At 48.2% G+C, this 17,815-nt stretch overlaps 1 protein-coding gene across 1 annotated transcript in view; it reads left to right on the forward strand.

Moving 5' to 3' along the window:
• AXDND1 (axonemal dynein light chain domain containing 1) overlaps nucleotides 1-17,603 on the forward strand; it is a 59,959-nt gene extending 42,356 nt beyond the window's left edge. The window contains exons 21-27 of the mRNA XM_015426672.1: nucleotides 470-566; nucleotides 3,061-3,171; nucleotides 5,522-5,680; nucleotides 8,378-8,515; nucleotides 11,995-12,086; nucleotides 14,344-14,498; nucleotides 17,539-17,603. Of these exons, the coding sequence (XP_015282158.1) occupies nucleotides 470-566; nucleotides 3,061-3,171; nucleotides 5,522-5,680; nucleotides 8,378-8,515; nucleotides 11,995-12,086; nucleotides 14,344-14,498; nucleotides 17,539-17,603 (817 nt within the window). The remainder of the gene's footprint in view (nucleotides 1-469; nucleotides 567-3,060; nucleotides 3,172-5,521; nucleotides 5,681-8,377; nucleotides 8,516-11,994; nucleotides 12,087-14,343; nucleotides 14,499-17,538) is intronic.
• Nucleotides 17,604-17,815: the final 212 nt, after the last annotated feature.

Below are 17,815 nucleotides of genomic sequence, written 5' to 3' on the forward strand. Positions count from 1 at the left end.
CCTCCCCTCCGCCCCCCCCCCCCCCCCCCGGTATCTGATCGTGCCGGGGAGGAACTGCACGGCGGCTCAGGGGATCTGTCTGATCCCGCCGCCACATGTCTCTTTTGGTGCAGCTCTAAAAAGCCGCACTTTGGCCACGCCAATTTCCCCTGTGTGACGGGGGCCAGTAACTATTTTTTAACTTCATTTATATTCCACACTTCTCCCCAGCGGTGAACCCAGAGTGGCTTACAACATTCTCACCTTCTCTATTTTATCCCCACTACAATCCTATGAGGTAGGTTAGGCTGATAGTGAGTGACTGGCCTAAGGTCACCCAACAAGCTTCCATAGCCAAGAAGGGATTCAGACAATAAATAAATAGTAACTTGAAGCAAAGGCACAGAAATACAATTGGCTTTCATGTCAGCATAGTATGTTTTAACAATTCGTCTCACGGTAGCTTCCATGGCATGATCTATTTTCTCAGCTGCTGCAAGGACATGGTTGCATCGATAACGCGTAAAAAATTGGCTAATTATGATCCAGATGCAGAATATGAATTGAGACAGTTGGAGAAGATCAAGGTAAGACCTCATACACTCTTCTGCTTTCTTTTTTAAACAGGACCGTCTCAAATGCTCTCCTGGGATGTGGGGATTTGACATAGGCCTTCCAGAAGAGCGAAACTTAGAACAGATGAACCAATACTTTTGTTTGGACCAGTGCTTAGTTGCTTTGAAATCATTGCAAGCTTTTGAGTCTTAAGAAGGTCTTCTTCAGGCATGGATAACTGAGAAAGAGAGGAGCAGGATGGAATGAGGGCTGATCTGTTCAGCATAACCTGCTGGGCACCTGAAGAGTGTGAAAGGAGATTGTTCCAAAGGAGAAGTTGAAGTCAGGACTTGCTTCTATTAATACCTGGGGTTTCACAGTTGCCCCTGGGCCTCTCTGTGCTCACGGGGTGGTGCTCCTTCTCTGGATCCAGCAGTACGTGAGCGCTTCCTCCTCTTGGAGCAACTGGGCTGGTGCTTGCAATTTGTGGACAGGTTTTGGGCTGTTCTCGGCAATGAGCTGTCAAATGCTTATCTATAGGTTGCACGCAACTTGTGTATTTTGTAAGGCTTCCCTGTTTATAGAAATGGTGTGAGATTCGCTTAGAATTGCCCAGATGTGAAATATAACTTGTAAAAGGAAAGCAAAAAACAAACAACGACAACAAAGTAGCCAGTTTACAGCCAAGCAATTTCAGGTTACACAGTAGGAAATCTGATTCTACTACAGTTGCTAACTGCTAACCCACAGGATAGTATCACTAAGCATGTACAGAGAAGTCCCTGTTCAGAGAAGTCCTGTTCCTATAGAACTGAGCAAAAACCATGATAGGACCCAGGAAGACCCTGATATGGGGAGCAAATTGTAACAGCCCATCCTCAGTTAGAAAAGGGAGAGGCCAAAAAGTTGTGACAGAAGTGACTACAAAGTGAGGCAAAAATGTCTAAGAATTATTCTGGAGGCGGCAAATGGAATTATTTTATGGAAATGGGGGATGGGGAAGGAGAAATCAGGAAGAAGTGGAGGTGTGTACTTAAGGTCTTGAAGTTGTTTCAGGTGGTAACTGGAAGTTGCAGCTGGGTACTGTCTGGGGAATGGGTTGATTCTATATGGCACTGGGAAATGCGGTGGTGGTGGTGGTGGAGCGGGTGCCCATCTGAGAGCCAGAGTTGGTGCCAGCTTTTTGTGTGCCCTTTGCCGAATGCGGTGGTGGTGGTGGAGCGGGTGCCATCTGAGAGCCAGAATTGGTGCCAGCTTTTTGTGTGCCCTTTGCCTTAGGTTATTGGGTGGGGAGATGACAGTGCTGTTGATTACAGCATGGTCACAGCCAGTCTGAAAACATATGAGATTCCAGGAAGACACTTGCAGGGCAAAAGCTTTTCCTTCCCAGGCACATGGTGTGCATATATTTATGAAATGTAAGCCTGTAGATTGCATCACAGATTCCTGCCTCAAATGCACCTTGGAGACTGTTGTGTACTAGCAGAGAAGAGAATGATGGGGCTAGAGAGCAGGCACCCCGATAGTATCTGGGCCTGGCAAGTAGAATTGCTAATCCACAAGTGAGTGATTAACACATGGAATTCACTGCCACAAGAGGTGGTGGCGACTATAAGCATGGATAGCTTCAAGAGGGAATTCGATAAACATACGGAGCAGAGGTCCATCAGTGGCTATTAGCCACAAGGTATAGATAGGAACTCTCAGTCTGGGGCAAGTGATGCACTGTATTCTTGGTGTTTGGGGGGGGGGGGCAACAGTGGGAGAGCTTCTAGTGTCCTGGCTCCACTGGTGGACCTCCTGATGGCACCTGGTATTTTTGGCCACTGTGTGACAGAGTGTTGGACTGGATGGCCCATTGGTCTGATCCAACCTTGGCTTCTCTTATGTTCTTAAGTGGGACTTGGAGGTCTCCTGGAATCCCAACAGATCTCCAAATTACACAAATCAAACCAGTGGCAGCTCGGAGGATGGACTGTATGGAGCCACATCCCTGTTAAGCTACCTCCCCTCCCCAAACTTTGCCTTCTGCAAGCTTTACCTCCGAATCTCCAGGAGTTTCCCAAGCTGAAGTTGGCAACAGTACTGTCAAGTGCGTGACTCAGTGCACTGCTGATGCTGGCCATAATGGACACCAAAAATACAGGGATATGTGCTTGTGTGTGGATGGAACACATGAAACCATGTAAGGTTTTTGGGCTCTAACAGTAAATTAGGTGAAGGCCAAAGTGCCTGGCAAAATTGTCCTATCACATTAATGGAAGCTTAATGCATGAAAATGAACAGCTGAAACTTTTTATGGATTGGGGTAAATAACTTCACCTGGTAAATAACATCTTGGTCCACTGATATTACACGGATGGGACATTTTTTTCTCCAAGCAGTTGGCAACTGTGCTGATAGTTTCACAAGTTTGGGCACTATTACTCCAAAGCATAAGTCGCCCTGTCTGAGAACTCTGGAAGAAGACCATAGTTCAGGCTGCAAAGGTACAGAAGAATGAATCCCCCCCCCATCTTTCTTCAGACAGAATGCCTCGACTGGATCCAAACTTGCAATATCCTGCTCTCTGGAATGAAGACCACGCCCACCACTTTAATCAGCACAGAGGAGCTCATCACCCTGTTTGGGGAAGAGGTATTTAAAGAGTGAACCTTTGCTTCAAATGGTAGGAAAAGGGCATATTTAAGTTTTTAGAAGCAACGGGAATGTTAAGACAGTAATAAATCTATATAATTTATTTTTTAAGAAATATTTTCTATATGTTTTTTAAAAAGAACATAGCTTAATTAGAAGAAAGGGCGATACCTGAAAGCACCCACTGTCTTGAAATCCGTGAAACATCCTGCAGGGTGCCTTCGAAGGGGCATTCCTCCCTGTGTGAGGGCAGTGAAGAAATGCCGCTTTCCAGATCTCACCTGTTACCATAGTTTTATAAATACTTGTATTAAAAATGTTAAACACTCTGTAATCAACTATTGGTGCTCTAATTTTTCTGACTAGGAGAGATATGAGAGAGTGATTTTTTTCATGGAGCATAACCCTATCTGGATTCCTTTTCTTGGCTGTGCAGGAGCAGGGGTGCGCAACCTTATTGGTCCCATCTGGCAAAAACAGAACAAAAAAACACCCTCAGAACATTGGTCTATGAAGGTCTTGATGAGCCAGCAACTAAAAGCAGGGGAGAGAGAGAAGAGCTGTACTTGGCCAGACACTTTGCATATGTAGTATATAGATTTTATTTTTTTGCATGATGGCTCAAGTGGTTAAGACGCTGAGCTGCAGGCTGGAAGGTCGGTAGTTCAGCAGTTCGAGACCCGAGTGCCGCATGACGGAGTGAGCTCCCGTCTCTGGTTCCAGCTCCTGCCAACCTAGCAGTTCTAAAGCAAGAAATTGCAAGTAGATAAATAGGTACCACTTCAGTGGGAAGGTAACAGTATTCCGTGCACCTCGGCGTCTAGTCATGCCGGCTACATGACCACGGAAGCATCTTTGGACAGCGCTGGCTCTTCAGCTTGGAAACAGAGATGAGTACCGCAACCCTAGAGTCAGATTTGACTGGCTTTCGAACAAGGGAAACCTTTACCTTTACCTAAAGGACTGACCTGGATAGCCTTGACTTGGATAGCCCAGGCTAGCTCAATCTCCCGAGATCTCAGCAGTTAAGCAGGGTTGGCCCTGGTTAGTACTTGGATGGGAGGCCACCAAGGAAGTCCAGGGTTGTGATGTGGAGGCAAGCAATGAACGTCTCTTGCCTTGAAAACCCTATGGGGTTGCCATGTCAGCTGTGATATGATGGGAAAAAAGGACTACTTTAGAACTGTTGATAAGAAATGCCACTGGTGTTGCTTTTGGCATAAGCACTCTGGGAATGTGACTACAATGGATGGAAACTGTACCTATGTAACGTCTGGTCCTAAATGATGCTTTGTGAGTAGGATCCTAGTAGGGGTATGGTGGGCATCAATGGGAGAGTTTAAACTCAGACTTCCAATTTCACTTCTACCGTACTCCAAATCCTAATGTTAAACAACCACTGCTCTGCAGGATTGGGGCCCCCTCCTCAGGACCCTGTTGTCTTCCAGCCCTACTTTCCCACCTCCTAGCTGTGACCCGTGCCTGTTCCACTCATCTCAGGTGCACCCCTGCTTTTGGGATAGAGCAAAGGAGCCGCTGTGCTGAAGAGAACAGTCTGGCATGCTGCTTATGTGGCTCACGTGCTGGGGGGTTGGCTAAGCCCCGTGCTAGATTGTGATAGAATATTGGGTTGTACATCTAGCTTCTGTGGATAGCCTCTGGGCATGCTCTGAAGACATACAGTGTCTTCACTTTTGCTTAAACCAAAGAGATCTGGGTCTAGTGCCTGGATGGGCAGTTTCTGGGAACCCAGCCACCTTGGGTTTCATGGAAGAAAGGCAGGATATAAATATGCAAAGGGCATCGCTGAAATAATGGCAGAAATTGCCCTCATAGTTACTCTGTCCAAGACCAGCCAGCCTAAACTAGTAAACTGCCTGTTTCCTTATTGTCCCTTACAAGATGCTGATGATCACAGAGTTGGTACCTAACACTGTTTAAATGTAGAATGGGCCTCTGTCAAAACGAACCCCCTTATGTAAATGTAGTAATATAAGTTCTGCTGCAACTTTTGATCCAGGAAGATCCCTGAGGCAGCTTCCTGTAGTGAAACACAATCAAGCCCCCTTTGACCATTCAATCATACAGTTAAAGTCACCAATCAAAAACACCAGTGAGCCAGTAATAGGGAGCACATGAAAATCGAGCAAATGATGTCAGCAACCGGCCTCTCTCTCTCTCTCTCTCTCTCTCTCTCTCTGTCCCTCACCCCATTTTATTTTGTGAAACAAATATGTTTTATCAACCTCTTAAAAATTAAACACTCCTGGAACTGCCTCTTTTTTTGGATTGGAGCAAAAATCTCAGAATACGAATTCTACCTTAGCAGCTTTTTGGTGCTTCTACTCAGGCGCTCCGGCCGAAACCCCAACTGCCGCCTCACCCAGAGCAGGAAAGGGACACCTCTCCAGAGGAAGGAGAAGAGGCTCCAGAGGAGCAAAAGAAAGACGAAGTTCAGGAATCTGGCAGTAAGGAGCCCGTGACTGAGACGGAAGTGCCGGAAACACAGGTAAGCTTCCGCAGTGGGGAAAGGGCGGGACAGTTTCTCTTCTTTCTGTCTCACAGCTGTATACCTACCATCTAAGAACCAAATCTCATACCCGCTGCTAGATCTGGCATTCTGAGAATTTAAGGCTGCAGTTTTTCTCAGTGGGGGAGAAAAGGATATGCTTGTCCTCATAACTGGAGAAAAATCTGGAGATGTGTGAATAGTATCAGAGTTGATGATGGAGGCAGGGCCAGCAACACTGTTCTTTCCTATCAGCAGCTGATGAACTTGGTGCAGAAGGAACAGCGTTGCTCCCCCTGCCCGTGTAAACACTTTCCCACAAACGTTTCCAGGAGCAATGTGAAAGCAGCCGTTCCAGTGCTGCTAGTAGCGTCAGGTGCCCTTGAAGGTCTTACTACTGGAAGCCTGTCCCCAGTCTAGGGCTGCCAGCTACCAGGTGTTTTCTTCATATCAGCAGCACTGTGTTCCCTCATTGACGTATAACTACCAGGTGGTGGCTGGAGATCTCCTGCTATTACAGCTGATCTCCAGGTGACAAAGATCAATTCACCTGGAGAAAATGACTGCTTTGGAAGGTGGACTCCATGTCATTATACCCTATTGAAGTCCCTCCTCTACCCAAACCCCACCTTCTTCTGGCACCACCTCCGAAATCTTCAAGTATTCCTGAACTCGAAGCTGGCAACCCTTCCCCAGCCTCCTCTACTTTTACAAGCTTTTGACAGGTCCAAACTAGTTGAACCAGCATTGGATCCCCTCCCCACAGGATTGGCGAGGGTTGCCAGGCCCCCGCGTCTTGCCAGCAGGGGGATCTGGGAAGTGTTCCGGGAGTGGGTGGGGACGTCCCCGATGCAATGACATCACCCAGAAGTGATGCCACTGCATCGGTGATGTAGGGGGCGGTGCTCTGGCTTTTGGACAAAACTCTATGGTAAAATCAGGGTCTAACCATAGAGTTTTGCCCCATAACCAGAGCAGTGCTGTGCTACATCCCCAAAGTGATGACATCACTTCCGCATGATGCTGTGCTACGTCCCCAAAGCGATGACATCACTTCCGCATGATATCATCACAGCATTGCTGTTTGTGGGTGGGGAATTCCCCGCCCGGACCTGGGGAATGGCCACCCAAGGATTGGCAAAGCAACACTGGGGGAGGGCAGCCTTCCGCCTCCTCCCATGCTGTTTCCCCAGTGCAAATCACTTTCCTTGTACTGCCACTTATCGGGGGGGGGGGGGGACGTATTTTCCTACGTAGGGCAAATAGCAGGTATAGAGGGCAGGGGTCATTGGGAAAGTGGCATGCTGGGAGGGGGGGGGTTAACCCAGGACTCTGCAACCAGATACGGCTCTTTCAAAAAGAAAATAATTCTTAAGGTATACTGGGGGGTAGTTGGGTGTTAGGGTAACCAGTAAATGGCAGACAAAGATTTCTGTGGGAGTAAAGACTTTCTCAGAGATACTTCACAGAAAGGGAAATGCCAGGACTCCATGTGTGAACTATGTGCAGGTTTATGCCAGTGCACTAAAACAATTGTGCAGGGTCCACTTGCATATATTTGTTAGTTGTCGTGAAATCTTTTGTGTGCCCCTTTGTGTGCCCCTTCCCCACAAGGAATCCAGGGAATTGTGTTTGGTGCTCTGGTCAGAATTCTCTTCTAGAGAACTGTTAACCCCCAACCAATGTTCCCTCTAAGCTGTGGGGTCTTGTGAGCAAAAATTCTACTTTGTGAGCTACTGGGATTAAAGTTGTGAGCGAGCGATTTGGCTACTGCATAAATCAATTTGCTCTGGACTGGAACCATCCTTCCCGAGCTAAGACAAAAATCTGTGAACCAGAGGCTATAAAACTGTGAGCCAGCTCACACTAACTCAGCTTAGAGGGAACACTGCCCCCAACTAAATGTTTAGTCTGCCTAGATGTAAACTGTGTGTTCTCTTGGGAAGGAAGACCCACCCACCCCAAGCTGCTGCTGCTTGTGTTCTTGCAAGGGTACTGATTTCCAGCTTCACGCAGGAAGCTGCCTTCTACTGAATCGGACAGTTGGTCCATCGAGGCCAGTATTGTCTATTCACACTGGCAGCAGTAGGATTGCCAAACCCCGCCAGTGTTCCTTCTAAGCTGAGTTAGTGTGAGCTAGCTCACAGCCTTTTAGTCTCTGGCTCACACATTTTTTGTCTTAGCTCAGGAAGGATGGCTCCAGAGCAAACTAGTTTATGCAGTAGCCAAATTGCTCGCTCACAGCTTTAATGCCAGTAGCTCACAAAGCAGAATTTTTGCTCACAAGACTCCAATGCTTAGAGGGAGGATTGAACCCTGCCCTCTCCAGGCTCCACCCCCAAGATCTCCAGTTGTTTCCCAACCCAGAGCTGGCAACTCTAGGCAGCAGCTCACCAGAGTCTCAGGCAGAGGACTTTCACATCACCTGCGACCTGGTCCTTGTAACTGGAGATGCTAGGGATTGAGCCTTCTGCATGCAAAGCAGATGTTCTTCCACTGAGCCAAAGCCCCTCCCTATTTTCATGCTCTAGGGGTCCTTCTGCAGAATTTTGCAAAGATTGTGTTAGTCCACATTAGCTCTGTCTGTGTGTGTGTGTAATCTGAGCTTCCTCAGTGAGGACTTCGGTTGTTCTGGATGCAGTTCCGGACAAACAAATACAAACGTTACACTGTCCGCTTCTTCCCTTTTCCTTTCAGCAACAACTACCTGTGTCCGGCACAAGCACCGATCAGGAAGCTGTGAGTGCGGAGGGCGCTCAGTTGATCAGATACATTGGACCTGATTCTAATGTTCACGTGAGGACGATTGAGACAGAACAAGTCACAGTCTCGGGGGTATGTGCGCAGTGCTTGTATCTTTTCTACAGAGGCAGCCCTGCTAAGATGAAGCCATTGGCTTAGCTGGCAGGTTTCAGGTGCCACACAGAACAGCAGCAGGAGAGATGGGTTCAGGGGCAGGCTGGCCATTGAGGCCCCCAGATAAAGGCCCCGTGGGCTGATGGCCAGAGGGGCCACCCCAGCACCGGGGCCACTCCAACCCAGGAGCCACCCCCTTCCAGGGTCATCCCAAAGCAAAGAGAGGGGAAGGTATGAACTGGCAAGGAAAGTTCTCACCCGGCCCCTTCCACCCATTGTGATCTACCTACTCAGCCTGGCCTCACTACAGCGAGGAATGGGATGCACCCATCTGGCCTGGATGCACCCTTGCAGCCTGACCAGGCACCTTCTGCTCGGGGCTGACAGGGAAGGGTCTCCCTTCCTCCTTTCAGGGGACAGGGCCAGTGGGATGATACCCCTTCCCCCAGGGCTGTTTTCTCCCCCATCCTGCACGCATCCCTGGATGGATTTAAACTACGTGGCACAGTTCCAGAAGCATGTTCAACTGCATAAGCATCACTGAAATTATTAGGGACTTCACAAGAATTCAGGGGTGCTCTTACACAGCTCCCGTCCCTTTAAATTGGATTTGTGCATGGGAACTTTGTGGGGCACTGTGCCTTACCTTCATCAGTGAGTTCCAGAGATGCCCTTTAGATTTCCCACACCAGCCTTCTTGCTTTGTGCAAACAGTCTCCTGCCACACTGGGCAGCTGTTTTGAGTGTCTTCTCCATGCCATGTGCCCCTGGCACCCAGAAAATATGCCCATGCTCTTGAAGCTAAGGTGCCAGACCTAGAAAAGCTTAGGGAGGCAGTGTGGTTGGTAGATAAGACTTCAAGGAACGTGATAGAGGCATCCTATGGTGGCAGCCCCTCTGCTTTCAAGGAGAATAGGGTTCTTAGAGCAGAAGGGGGCCAGGTGAGAAGGGGGGAATGATCTCTCAGAAGGGACTCTTTGCTTAAGTAGCAAACTGATAGCTATTCCTCTTGAAGATACCCCTCTGGGAATGAGGGGTGGGTGGATGTTCAAGGGCTTTTGGTAGTTCGGTCCTTAGGTATGTAGACAGAAAGGTCTGTGATGGATATTTTCACTGCCTGGTGAATTGTCTGTCTGGGGCAAAGCTTGTGGGCATTATATGCTGTCTAGATGGGTTATGAGATAGTGTGGGAAAGGAGCTGGTGGTTGTGGCTCACATCAGCACCCACACTGATACACATTCCTGGAGGAAAGGATTAGGCTTCTTGGCAACAGGATAAAGTCCAGAAACTTCAAAGTAGCATTTCTCCTACCTGCAAGGTCAGCCAAATAGGTGAAGATGAGGGGTCCTAGTAGGTGGATGAGACAGGAAGTCAGACAAGATGATGAAGACGACAACATTGGATTTATACCCCGCCCTTCACTACCTAAAGGAGTCTCAGAGCGGCTTACAATCTCCTTTCCCTTCCCTTCCCCACAACAGACACCCTGTGAGCAATGCTCCCTCTAAGGCGTGGAGTCTTATGAGCAAAAATTCTACTTTGTGAGCTACTGGCATTAAAGTTGTGAGTGAGCAATTTGGTTACTGCAGAAGTGAGTGTGCTCTGGAGCCATCATTCCTGAGCTAAGACAAAAATGTGTGAGCCGGAGGCTAAAAAACTCTGAGCTAGCTCACACTAACTCAGAGGGAACTCTGCCTGTGAGGTAGGCAGGGCTGAGCGAACCTTTTCGAGAACTGCCCTTGAGAGAACAACTCTGAAAGAACTTGTGACTGACCCAAAGACACACCAGCAGCTGCACGTGGAGGAGTGGGGAATCAAACCCAGTTCTCCCAGATTAGAGTCTGCGCTCCTAACCACTACACCAAACTGGCTCTCACAACATTCCTGACAGATGTCACAACATTCCTGAAAGATGTCATGTCACAGGTGCACGAAGTATCTTACAGTCAGACATACGTTGAGGGAACTCACCTTAAAAAGCACTTGTGAAGGGAGAGAGGGAGCTTCTGGTTTCCCTCCCACCCTGCTCTCACCAGTGAAAAGGACAGCAGGGGAGGGCTTTTCACCCCTGGCTCCATGTGCCTTACGGGTGGCACAAAGGGAGGAAAGCCAGCAGGAGCTGCAGAGCATTTGGTTCAGGATACTGACTCTTGCTAAAGGAGTAAGGGGTTCAGTGGTCCAGATGAGCTAGACGAGGACAGGTTAGAACTTGATAGTCAAGTACGTCTGAGAATGATGTGCATTTAAGGGGACCAAACTACGACAGTGGGAAATGCACGTACCAAGGACTCTTGGGGAAGGAAACTAATTATAGGTATTTATATGCAAATACTTGAAGCCTCTGAGCTGAGAAGGGGGAGGCTGGAGTGCTTTTTGCTAATAACTGAGAATATAGATTCTGATGGGTATTTCGGAAACGTGGTGGTGGTGGTGGGGAATCAGTGGGATGCGGTTATTCCCGGGTATAAACTATATGGAACAGGGGAGGACATATGAAGGATGGAGCGGTTTGGTATGACACAGAGGACAGAAAACTTAAGAGGGATAGAATCCCACACAGAATTGCTATGTGTGGAAATAGGAGGCTCGAAAGGTAACTTAATACTGGGCATATACTGTTGCCTCTCTGATTAACACGCTCAGGGTGATCCTGAAGAAAGAAATAAGGAATGGATCCAGAGGAGCAACTTGTGTAATAATGGTTGCCTTCAACTGCCCTTACATTGTGATGTGAGAAAGACACACAATTTCTAAATATCATAAATGATTGTACCTTAAAGTAGTTGACCCTGGAGCTGACTAGAGGTGAGACTACCCTGGACTTGGTATGAGATGTAAATGTTTTTGCACCAGCTGAGAACAGCACTCACAGTGCTGCTGGAAGCTCAGATAGGAAGTATAACATAGGAAAGGTACCCCCAAATTTAAAAGGATGCCAGCATGGTTAATGAGCAAAGGAAGTCGTAAAAGGCAAGAAGAATTCCTTTAAAAAGTGGAAATCTTGCCCAAATGAGGTGCACAAAAAGGAGTACAGGTTCTGGCAAAACAAATACAAGTTTGCAGTATATTGGCTAAAAAGAGAATACAAGGAGCACATTGCTAAAGACATGAAGACAAAAATTTAGGATTTCTTTAGGTACATCAGAACCAGAAAACCAGCCTGTGAGGCAGTTGGATCCTGTGGATAACAAAAGGATGAAAGGATTCCTAAAGGAAAACATATTGCCGCAAAGGTGGATTAATTTGTGTCAGTTTTCGCTGTGGAAAATGTAGAGAATTTACGCACAACAGAGCCACTGTTTTCAGGAAGAACTGAGCCAAACTTGACCAGAGATAAAGTTCTAGAGCGAATAGACAAACAAGCAAGTGACTAGGTCCATGTGACATACATCATACTGATTTATTTCCTCTTCATTTCCTGTTCACACCGTTAAGATAGTCACTGTTCTTGTTCTAGAGGGAGCTGTATGCCAGCCAATGGACCACAAAATACTCAAAGAAAGAATTTCAGATCCTGGCTTCACTGGAAATTCTGGAGGAGCGGCTCCTGTGAGTACTACTAGCATTATGGAGAAAAAGGGAATGGGTATCATTTGTTCCTCTTTAGGCTTGAGCTGCACGGAGTCTTGAGCTGGTGTCCCAAGGGAGATCAGCCGGAATCCTTTCTGTGTACCCTCCTCCCATTTTTCAGAATCCATCTGACGTGTTTTGTAACGGTTGCTCAGGTAAATTCGAGGTGTTAGGAATATAAGGATTCTTCAGGTAGGCCAAAAATGTAACATCAGGTATGGGATTCTTTATAGGTGGAAGTAGTACTGGAAGTTAGGCACGTGGGAGAAAATACAAAGGAAAAAAGATTCCAGATATTCTTGCTGTGTGCTTCCTATCTGCAAGGGTGGGCAAGCCCAGCGGAGTATCCTATCTTCTTGCCTTTCTTTTGCCAGAGCTGTTTGTGGTACTGAGAGGGGCAGGCAGGTATGTGAGGAAGAGAACTTTTTGGTCCTCTGAGGAAGAACTTGTCTCTGTGTCACACCCAGGACGTGCCTGGGGGGGGGGGGGTAACACCACCTTCCACCATCCTGCTGGTCCATGACCCCAAGTGCTCCACAAGCCTCAGAATAGGAGGGAAATTGGCTCACCCTTTTCCTCCTCCTCCTGCCTGAGTAACTCAATTCTTCACCGTTGAGTCCTCAAGGCTGCCACTGGGTCCTGTTGGCCCTGGCCTCTCCTGGAACTCCGCCTCCTCCATCCAAGGAGACCTGCTGGGAGAGGGCAAGGCAGGGCAAGCCTCAGACCTCGCTCCCAGAAGGGAGTCACCCTGGATTGACAAGCCCTGGGGTTGTTTCTTTGGCCCAGGGCCCTCCAAGCCCCATGGACCTGAGCCAGCCCTTCCAGAGCCTCTCGCTGTGGTGGGAGTCATGAGCAGGGTCGCCTGCCTCCCTGAAGCCCGTCACGGTGCAACTGCTCACCCCAACTGCATCTCTGGGGTTTTCTCTTTCTCCCTACCCATTCCAGTGTCTTCCACCGGCTTCGCTGTCCTCCTGGCCCAGCCTGGCATGGGCGGCCTCACCCAAGCTAGGACCCGTTGTCTGGGTTTCAGGAGGGGCTGTGGGGCTTCCTGGTTAAGTGGCACCGGGGACAAGCCATGGAGAGGTTCTGGGGGTGGCTTCAAGCCCAGCCCTGGACACTCTGCAAGCACCTCCCTCTGCAGTGCCTGTCCCTCCCAGGCCAAACTCCATAAACAGCTCTTGCCTGGACAAAGTGAGATGGAAGACGTTACCCAAGCAAATTCCCATGTGGTCTTGTCCAGAGATGGCTCCAGCAGTCTAGCTCATCACCTTGTGTTGTATACTGCTAACTTCTGGCTGCCAGACAATCTTAGGATCTCCTGGCTATATCACATATCACAGGTAATTAATTAATTAACCTGGAGCCCCCAATTCCATCCAGAGCCCTTTCCCAACTGCCCTGCCCAGAAGGGCACAAGCATGGGACATTTTCTAGGTGTTTTTAAAATATATATACTAGTGCAACCCTGCTCCATCCTGGAATGGCTTTTGGTTCACCTGAAAAGAAGCAAGATGGCATCCTAGCCCATTCCACCTCATTTTGAGTACTGGTGATTTGCTGATTTCATCAGCACTGGCACCCTAGTAACTATAATTTATAGTGTGATGCTTGCTGGCAGCTTCCCTCCTGAGAGAGACAGAAAACTGCTTTCCAAGGTTGTAAGAGGGGGGTCATAAGTGAAGACTGTGCTCATGTGTGTCTCAGATCTATGTGTGCCATATTAACTGTGAAGTCCTAACTACTCTGTGTAGCCAGCTTTAGTGCTAATAACCCGTGAAGGAGCTTGTTGGTGCACAAAAGTGCATTTCCCATCTTCCCAAAATTTTCTGGGGAAGAAAATGGCTCCCAAGAATACAGAAGGTGGCTATCTACCTGTAGAGAAGACATCATAAAATGGAGGCAAAATGAGGAAAGTGCTATTTTGGGTGCCACTAAAAGTGGGGAGGGCAGACTGTCTCATGGGGCAGAATCCACTGGGACATTGTCCTCTGCAAGGCCCTTTGAAATGAATGTTCTTTTCAGTAAGCCTTGGATGAGAGAATTCCCTGGTGCCCCGTTTTAAGGAGTGGGAGGAGGAGGAAGTGCAGTTTTCAGCCTCAGGTACCCAAATATCTAGAAGGGGTGCTTCCCCTTCTAACTGTGTTTGCTAGAACCACTGGCTGCTCAATACATACTGGACATTTTCATACAGCTGCAGTTTCAGTGCCGCCCCTTCCCCTGATTTCTGCCTTTTCAGGGAGGCTGAAAAGCGGGCCCAGCAGGCTGAAGAAAATTCAGAAAGCCTTCACGAGCAACTGGAAGAAGCTCTGTCAAAGCTCCACGACTTGGAGGACGAGGAACCAAAAGAGGAGGCTACCCTGGAAACGGAATCAAAGCCTAAGTCAGGTACGGGCCAAGGGCTTCAGAGGCAAAATTCATATTTATAGTCCTCTGGGACTCCATCCATCCATCCATCCATCCATCTATCTACCTACCCACCTATCTACCCACCTATCTACCCACCTATCTGCATATACCTAAGGTACATATACAAGCTAGGGAGGGACATTCCATTGCCACACACACACTGTCCCCTACTTTAACTCCCTTTCTACCCTGTTCTCTGCTTTCTTTCAATTCCCACCTCATTGTCCACTTTAAGAACATAAGAACATAAGAGAAGCCAATGCTGGATCAGGCCAATGGCCCATCCAGTCCAACACTCCGTCACACAGTGGCCAAAAATACCAGGTGCCATCAGGAGGTCCAGCAGTGGGGCCAGGAGACTAGAAGCCCTCCCACTGTTGACCCCCCCCCCCAAGCACCAAGAATACAGAGCATCACTTGCCCCAGACTGAGAGATCCTATCTATACCTTGTGGCTAATAGCCACCAATGGACCTCTGCTCCATATGTTTATCCAATTCCCTCTTGAAGCCATCCATGCTTGTAGCCGCCACCACCTCCTGTGGCAGTGAATTCCATGTGTTAATCACTCTTTGGGGGAAGAAGTTTCTGTTCCTTACACGCCCTCCCTCTCACTTGCTACTTTCCTTTCTCCCACCGCTGCTGCTGCTTTCTCCCGAACCTGCGGTCACATTAGGGTTGCCAACTTCCTAGTGGGAGCTGGAGATCTCCTGGGATGACAGCTGATCTCCAAGCAACAGAGATCAATTCCCCTGGAGGATAAATGGTTACTACCCTCCCCAGGCTCCACCCCTAATTTACTACAGTTCCACAGGGCCTGCAAGACAGAGCTCTTCCACCGAGCTTTTGGTTGAGGTGGCGGACGTCCCTCCTTTTCCCTGGCCAACCCACCACCAGTGGCCTGGATCTAATTTGACATTGGGGTACCACTGCTATACTCAAATAAATCTGATTGACATCTGAACAAATTGCTTTACACAGTATTTTATGATTTGTGATTTTATGCTGTTTCAATTTGTTATTAAATGATTGTTTAACAGTATTGATGTAAACCACCCTGAGCCCGCTCGCGGGGAGGGCGGAATATAAATCAAATAAATAAATCTCCAGGTGTTTCCCAAGTGAGAAGTGGCAACCCAAAGTCACACCAATTTTGCCTAGGCCAAGGCTCCCATGCCCTGGTTGCTAAGCAGTCCCACAGTGCCTACAGTGACCTTGCAAGATCTCATGAGATGTCAGTTTGCATACTCTGTTGGGGATGGGGTTTAAACCCACCAAGGTCCCCCCCCCCGGCCAACTCAGGTGTGTAGGAAAATGCTGTTATCTGTACATGGCTCCACTATATGGATTTCTTTTAAAATCCACACTCTGGAGCCATTATTCAAAATGAAAGATATAGACATTGATTTAATGGCGCATTTCCATGGCACCAAGGACTTTCACACGTGGAGTGTAACTTTCATGGCTCCCTTCTCCTGTGGCAGGCCAAAATACCTCCTCCCCCAATTTGGCTGTTGTGGGAGAGGGGACCCCCAGGAGCAGGATTTCAGAGCTGCTGCAGAAGCTGGGAATTGCAAAAGTCATGCTTTGTGTGCAGTATTCTTGTTAAGTTTGCCAGACCCCCCCCCCAGTGAACGCAGAGTTCCCCTGCCACCAGGCCTCACCCGCTGCCACAGATCAGCTGGCCAGTGGAAAGACTTGCCAGGAGAAAGAGGGAGGCTCAGGCCCCATCGCCAGCAACGTGGCGACGCCACCTCTTGCTTGCATCAGAAGTGATGTCATCACATTGGCAACATCCAAGTGATACTCTGGTATCAGGGCAAAAACTCTATAGTAGAAGCTATTTTTTCCATAGACTTTGTGCCCAAATTTCAGAGTGTCACCCTGACATTGCAACATAATGACGTCACTTCCCATATGCCGGAAGCAGGACTATTTTTGGGCAGGAACGCACAGGAACAGAGTTCTGGCTGGCTCCCGAGTTGGCCACGCCCAGCAGGAACTCATTAGCATAATAGGCCACCCCCAACAGCAGAAACTCATTAGGACTGGCTACATTAGGGGTGTGTAGCCTAACATGTAAAAGGTTCCTGCTACAAAAAAAGCTCTGGGTTTTGACAACAAACAAAGTAAATAGAATAAGAAGCAAAAGCTGGGTGTGGCTGGATGACCACACTTCTGGTAATGTGGGGGTGCGGCCTAATATGCTAATAAGCTGTTATCTCAGGGTGTGGCCTAATATGCTAATGAGTTTCTGCTGTTGGGTGTGGCCTATTATGCTAATGAGTTTCTGCTGGGCTTTTTCTACAAAAAAAGCCCTGGCCGGAAGTGATGTAGCCACATCGCCTGAGCCTCCCTCCTGCTCCTGATAAGTCCCACCACCCATCCCCTGCCAGTTGCCAGGAGGGATCTGGCAACCCTTGTCTTTAAGGTGCTTGAGGAAGTGTGCCACTGAATCCACTTCACTACGATTTTATTATTTACTTATTAATATATTTAGACCTCACTTTTCCTTTTTGGCTTGAGGCGGTTAAAACACTAGAAGTTAAAGCCTAAATAAAAATTGCATGCCCCAAATACCTCCCCCCCCTTAAAAAAGGCCTGCTATTCATAACTCATCAAAAGCCCTGGCAAATAAACAAGACTTGCTTCCAGAAGATCTCCAGCAAGGGGGCTCCCCTCATCGCTTCAGGAAGCTCATTCCACAGAGAGGAATCCGTGATGGAAAAGGCTGAGGCTCTGGTCGATACCAGGTGGGCCCCCTCAATGGGGGGGAACAGCCAGCAGCACAAGAACGTATGGGAGAAGGTGGTAACTGGAATGAACCCTTGTTTGCCAGCACACGTACCATGCACATTCCCATCAGATGCCCTTGAACGTGGGTTTTGTGAATTGGTGTTTCTCATGTCAAGGGGCTAACAAGGTGAATTAGCCTTGCTAGTCCATGTTGGCTATGGGCTGAAACATAACTGCTTAATGCCTCTTTTAATCTCTTACTGCAGTTACCCGTTTTAAGGAAAAGCCAGCTTCACAGCTTGCTGGATCTAAAGTATCCACTAAGTCTAAGAAGTCCACCAAACCGAAGCGCTGAAGAAGCTCATGACCTTTCGAGAAAGCCTTTGGGCTCCTACTTGTAGCAGACGTAGGACGTCGTTTAAGGACCGCTCATCTCTGGAACGCAGGGGCTACTTAGGACCCTGTTAGTGTATTAGCACAGTACATGAACAGCTATTAGCTGAAACCTGATGGATTGTTTCCCAAGTCTTTATTTATATGTAAAATGTCAAGAGTGGGGTTTCCCTG

This window comes from Gekko japonicus, unplaced genomic scaffold (assembly GCF_001447785.1).
Source record: "Gekko japonicus isolate JY-2015 unplaced genomic scaffold, Gekko_japonicus_V1.1 scaffold2396, whole genome shotgun sequence".
NCBI classification, from domain to species: domain Eukaryota; kingdom Metazoa; phylum Chordata; class Lepidosauria; order Squamata; family Gekkonidae; genus Gekko; species Gekko japonicus.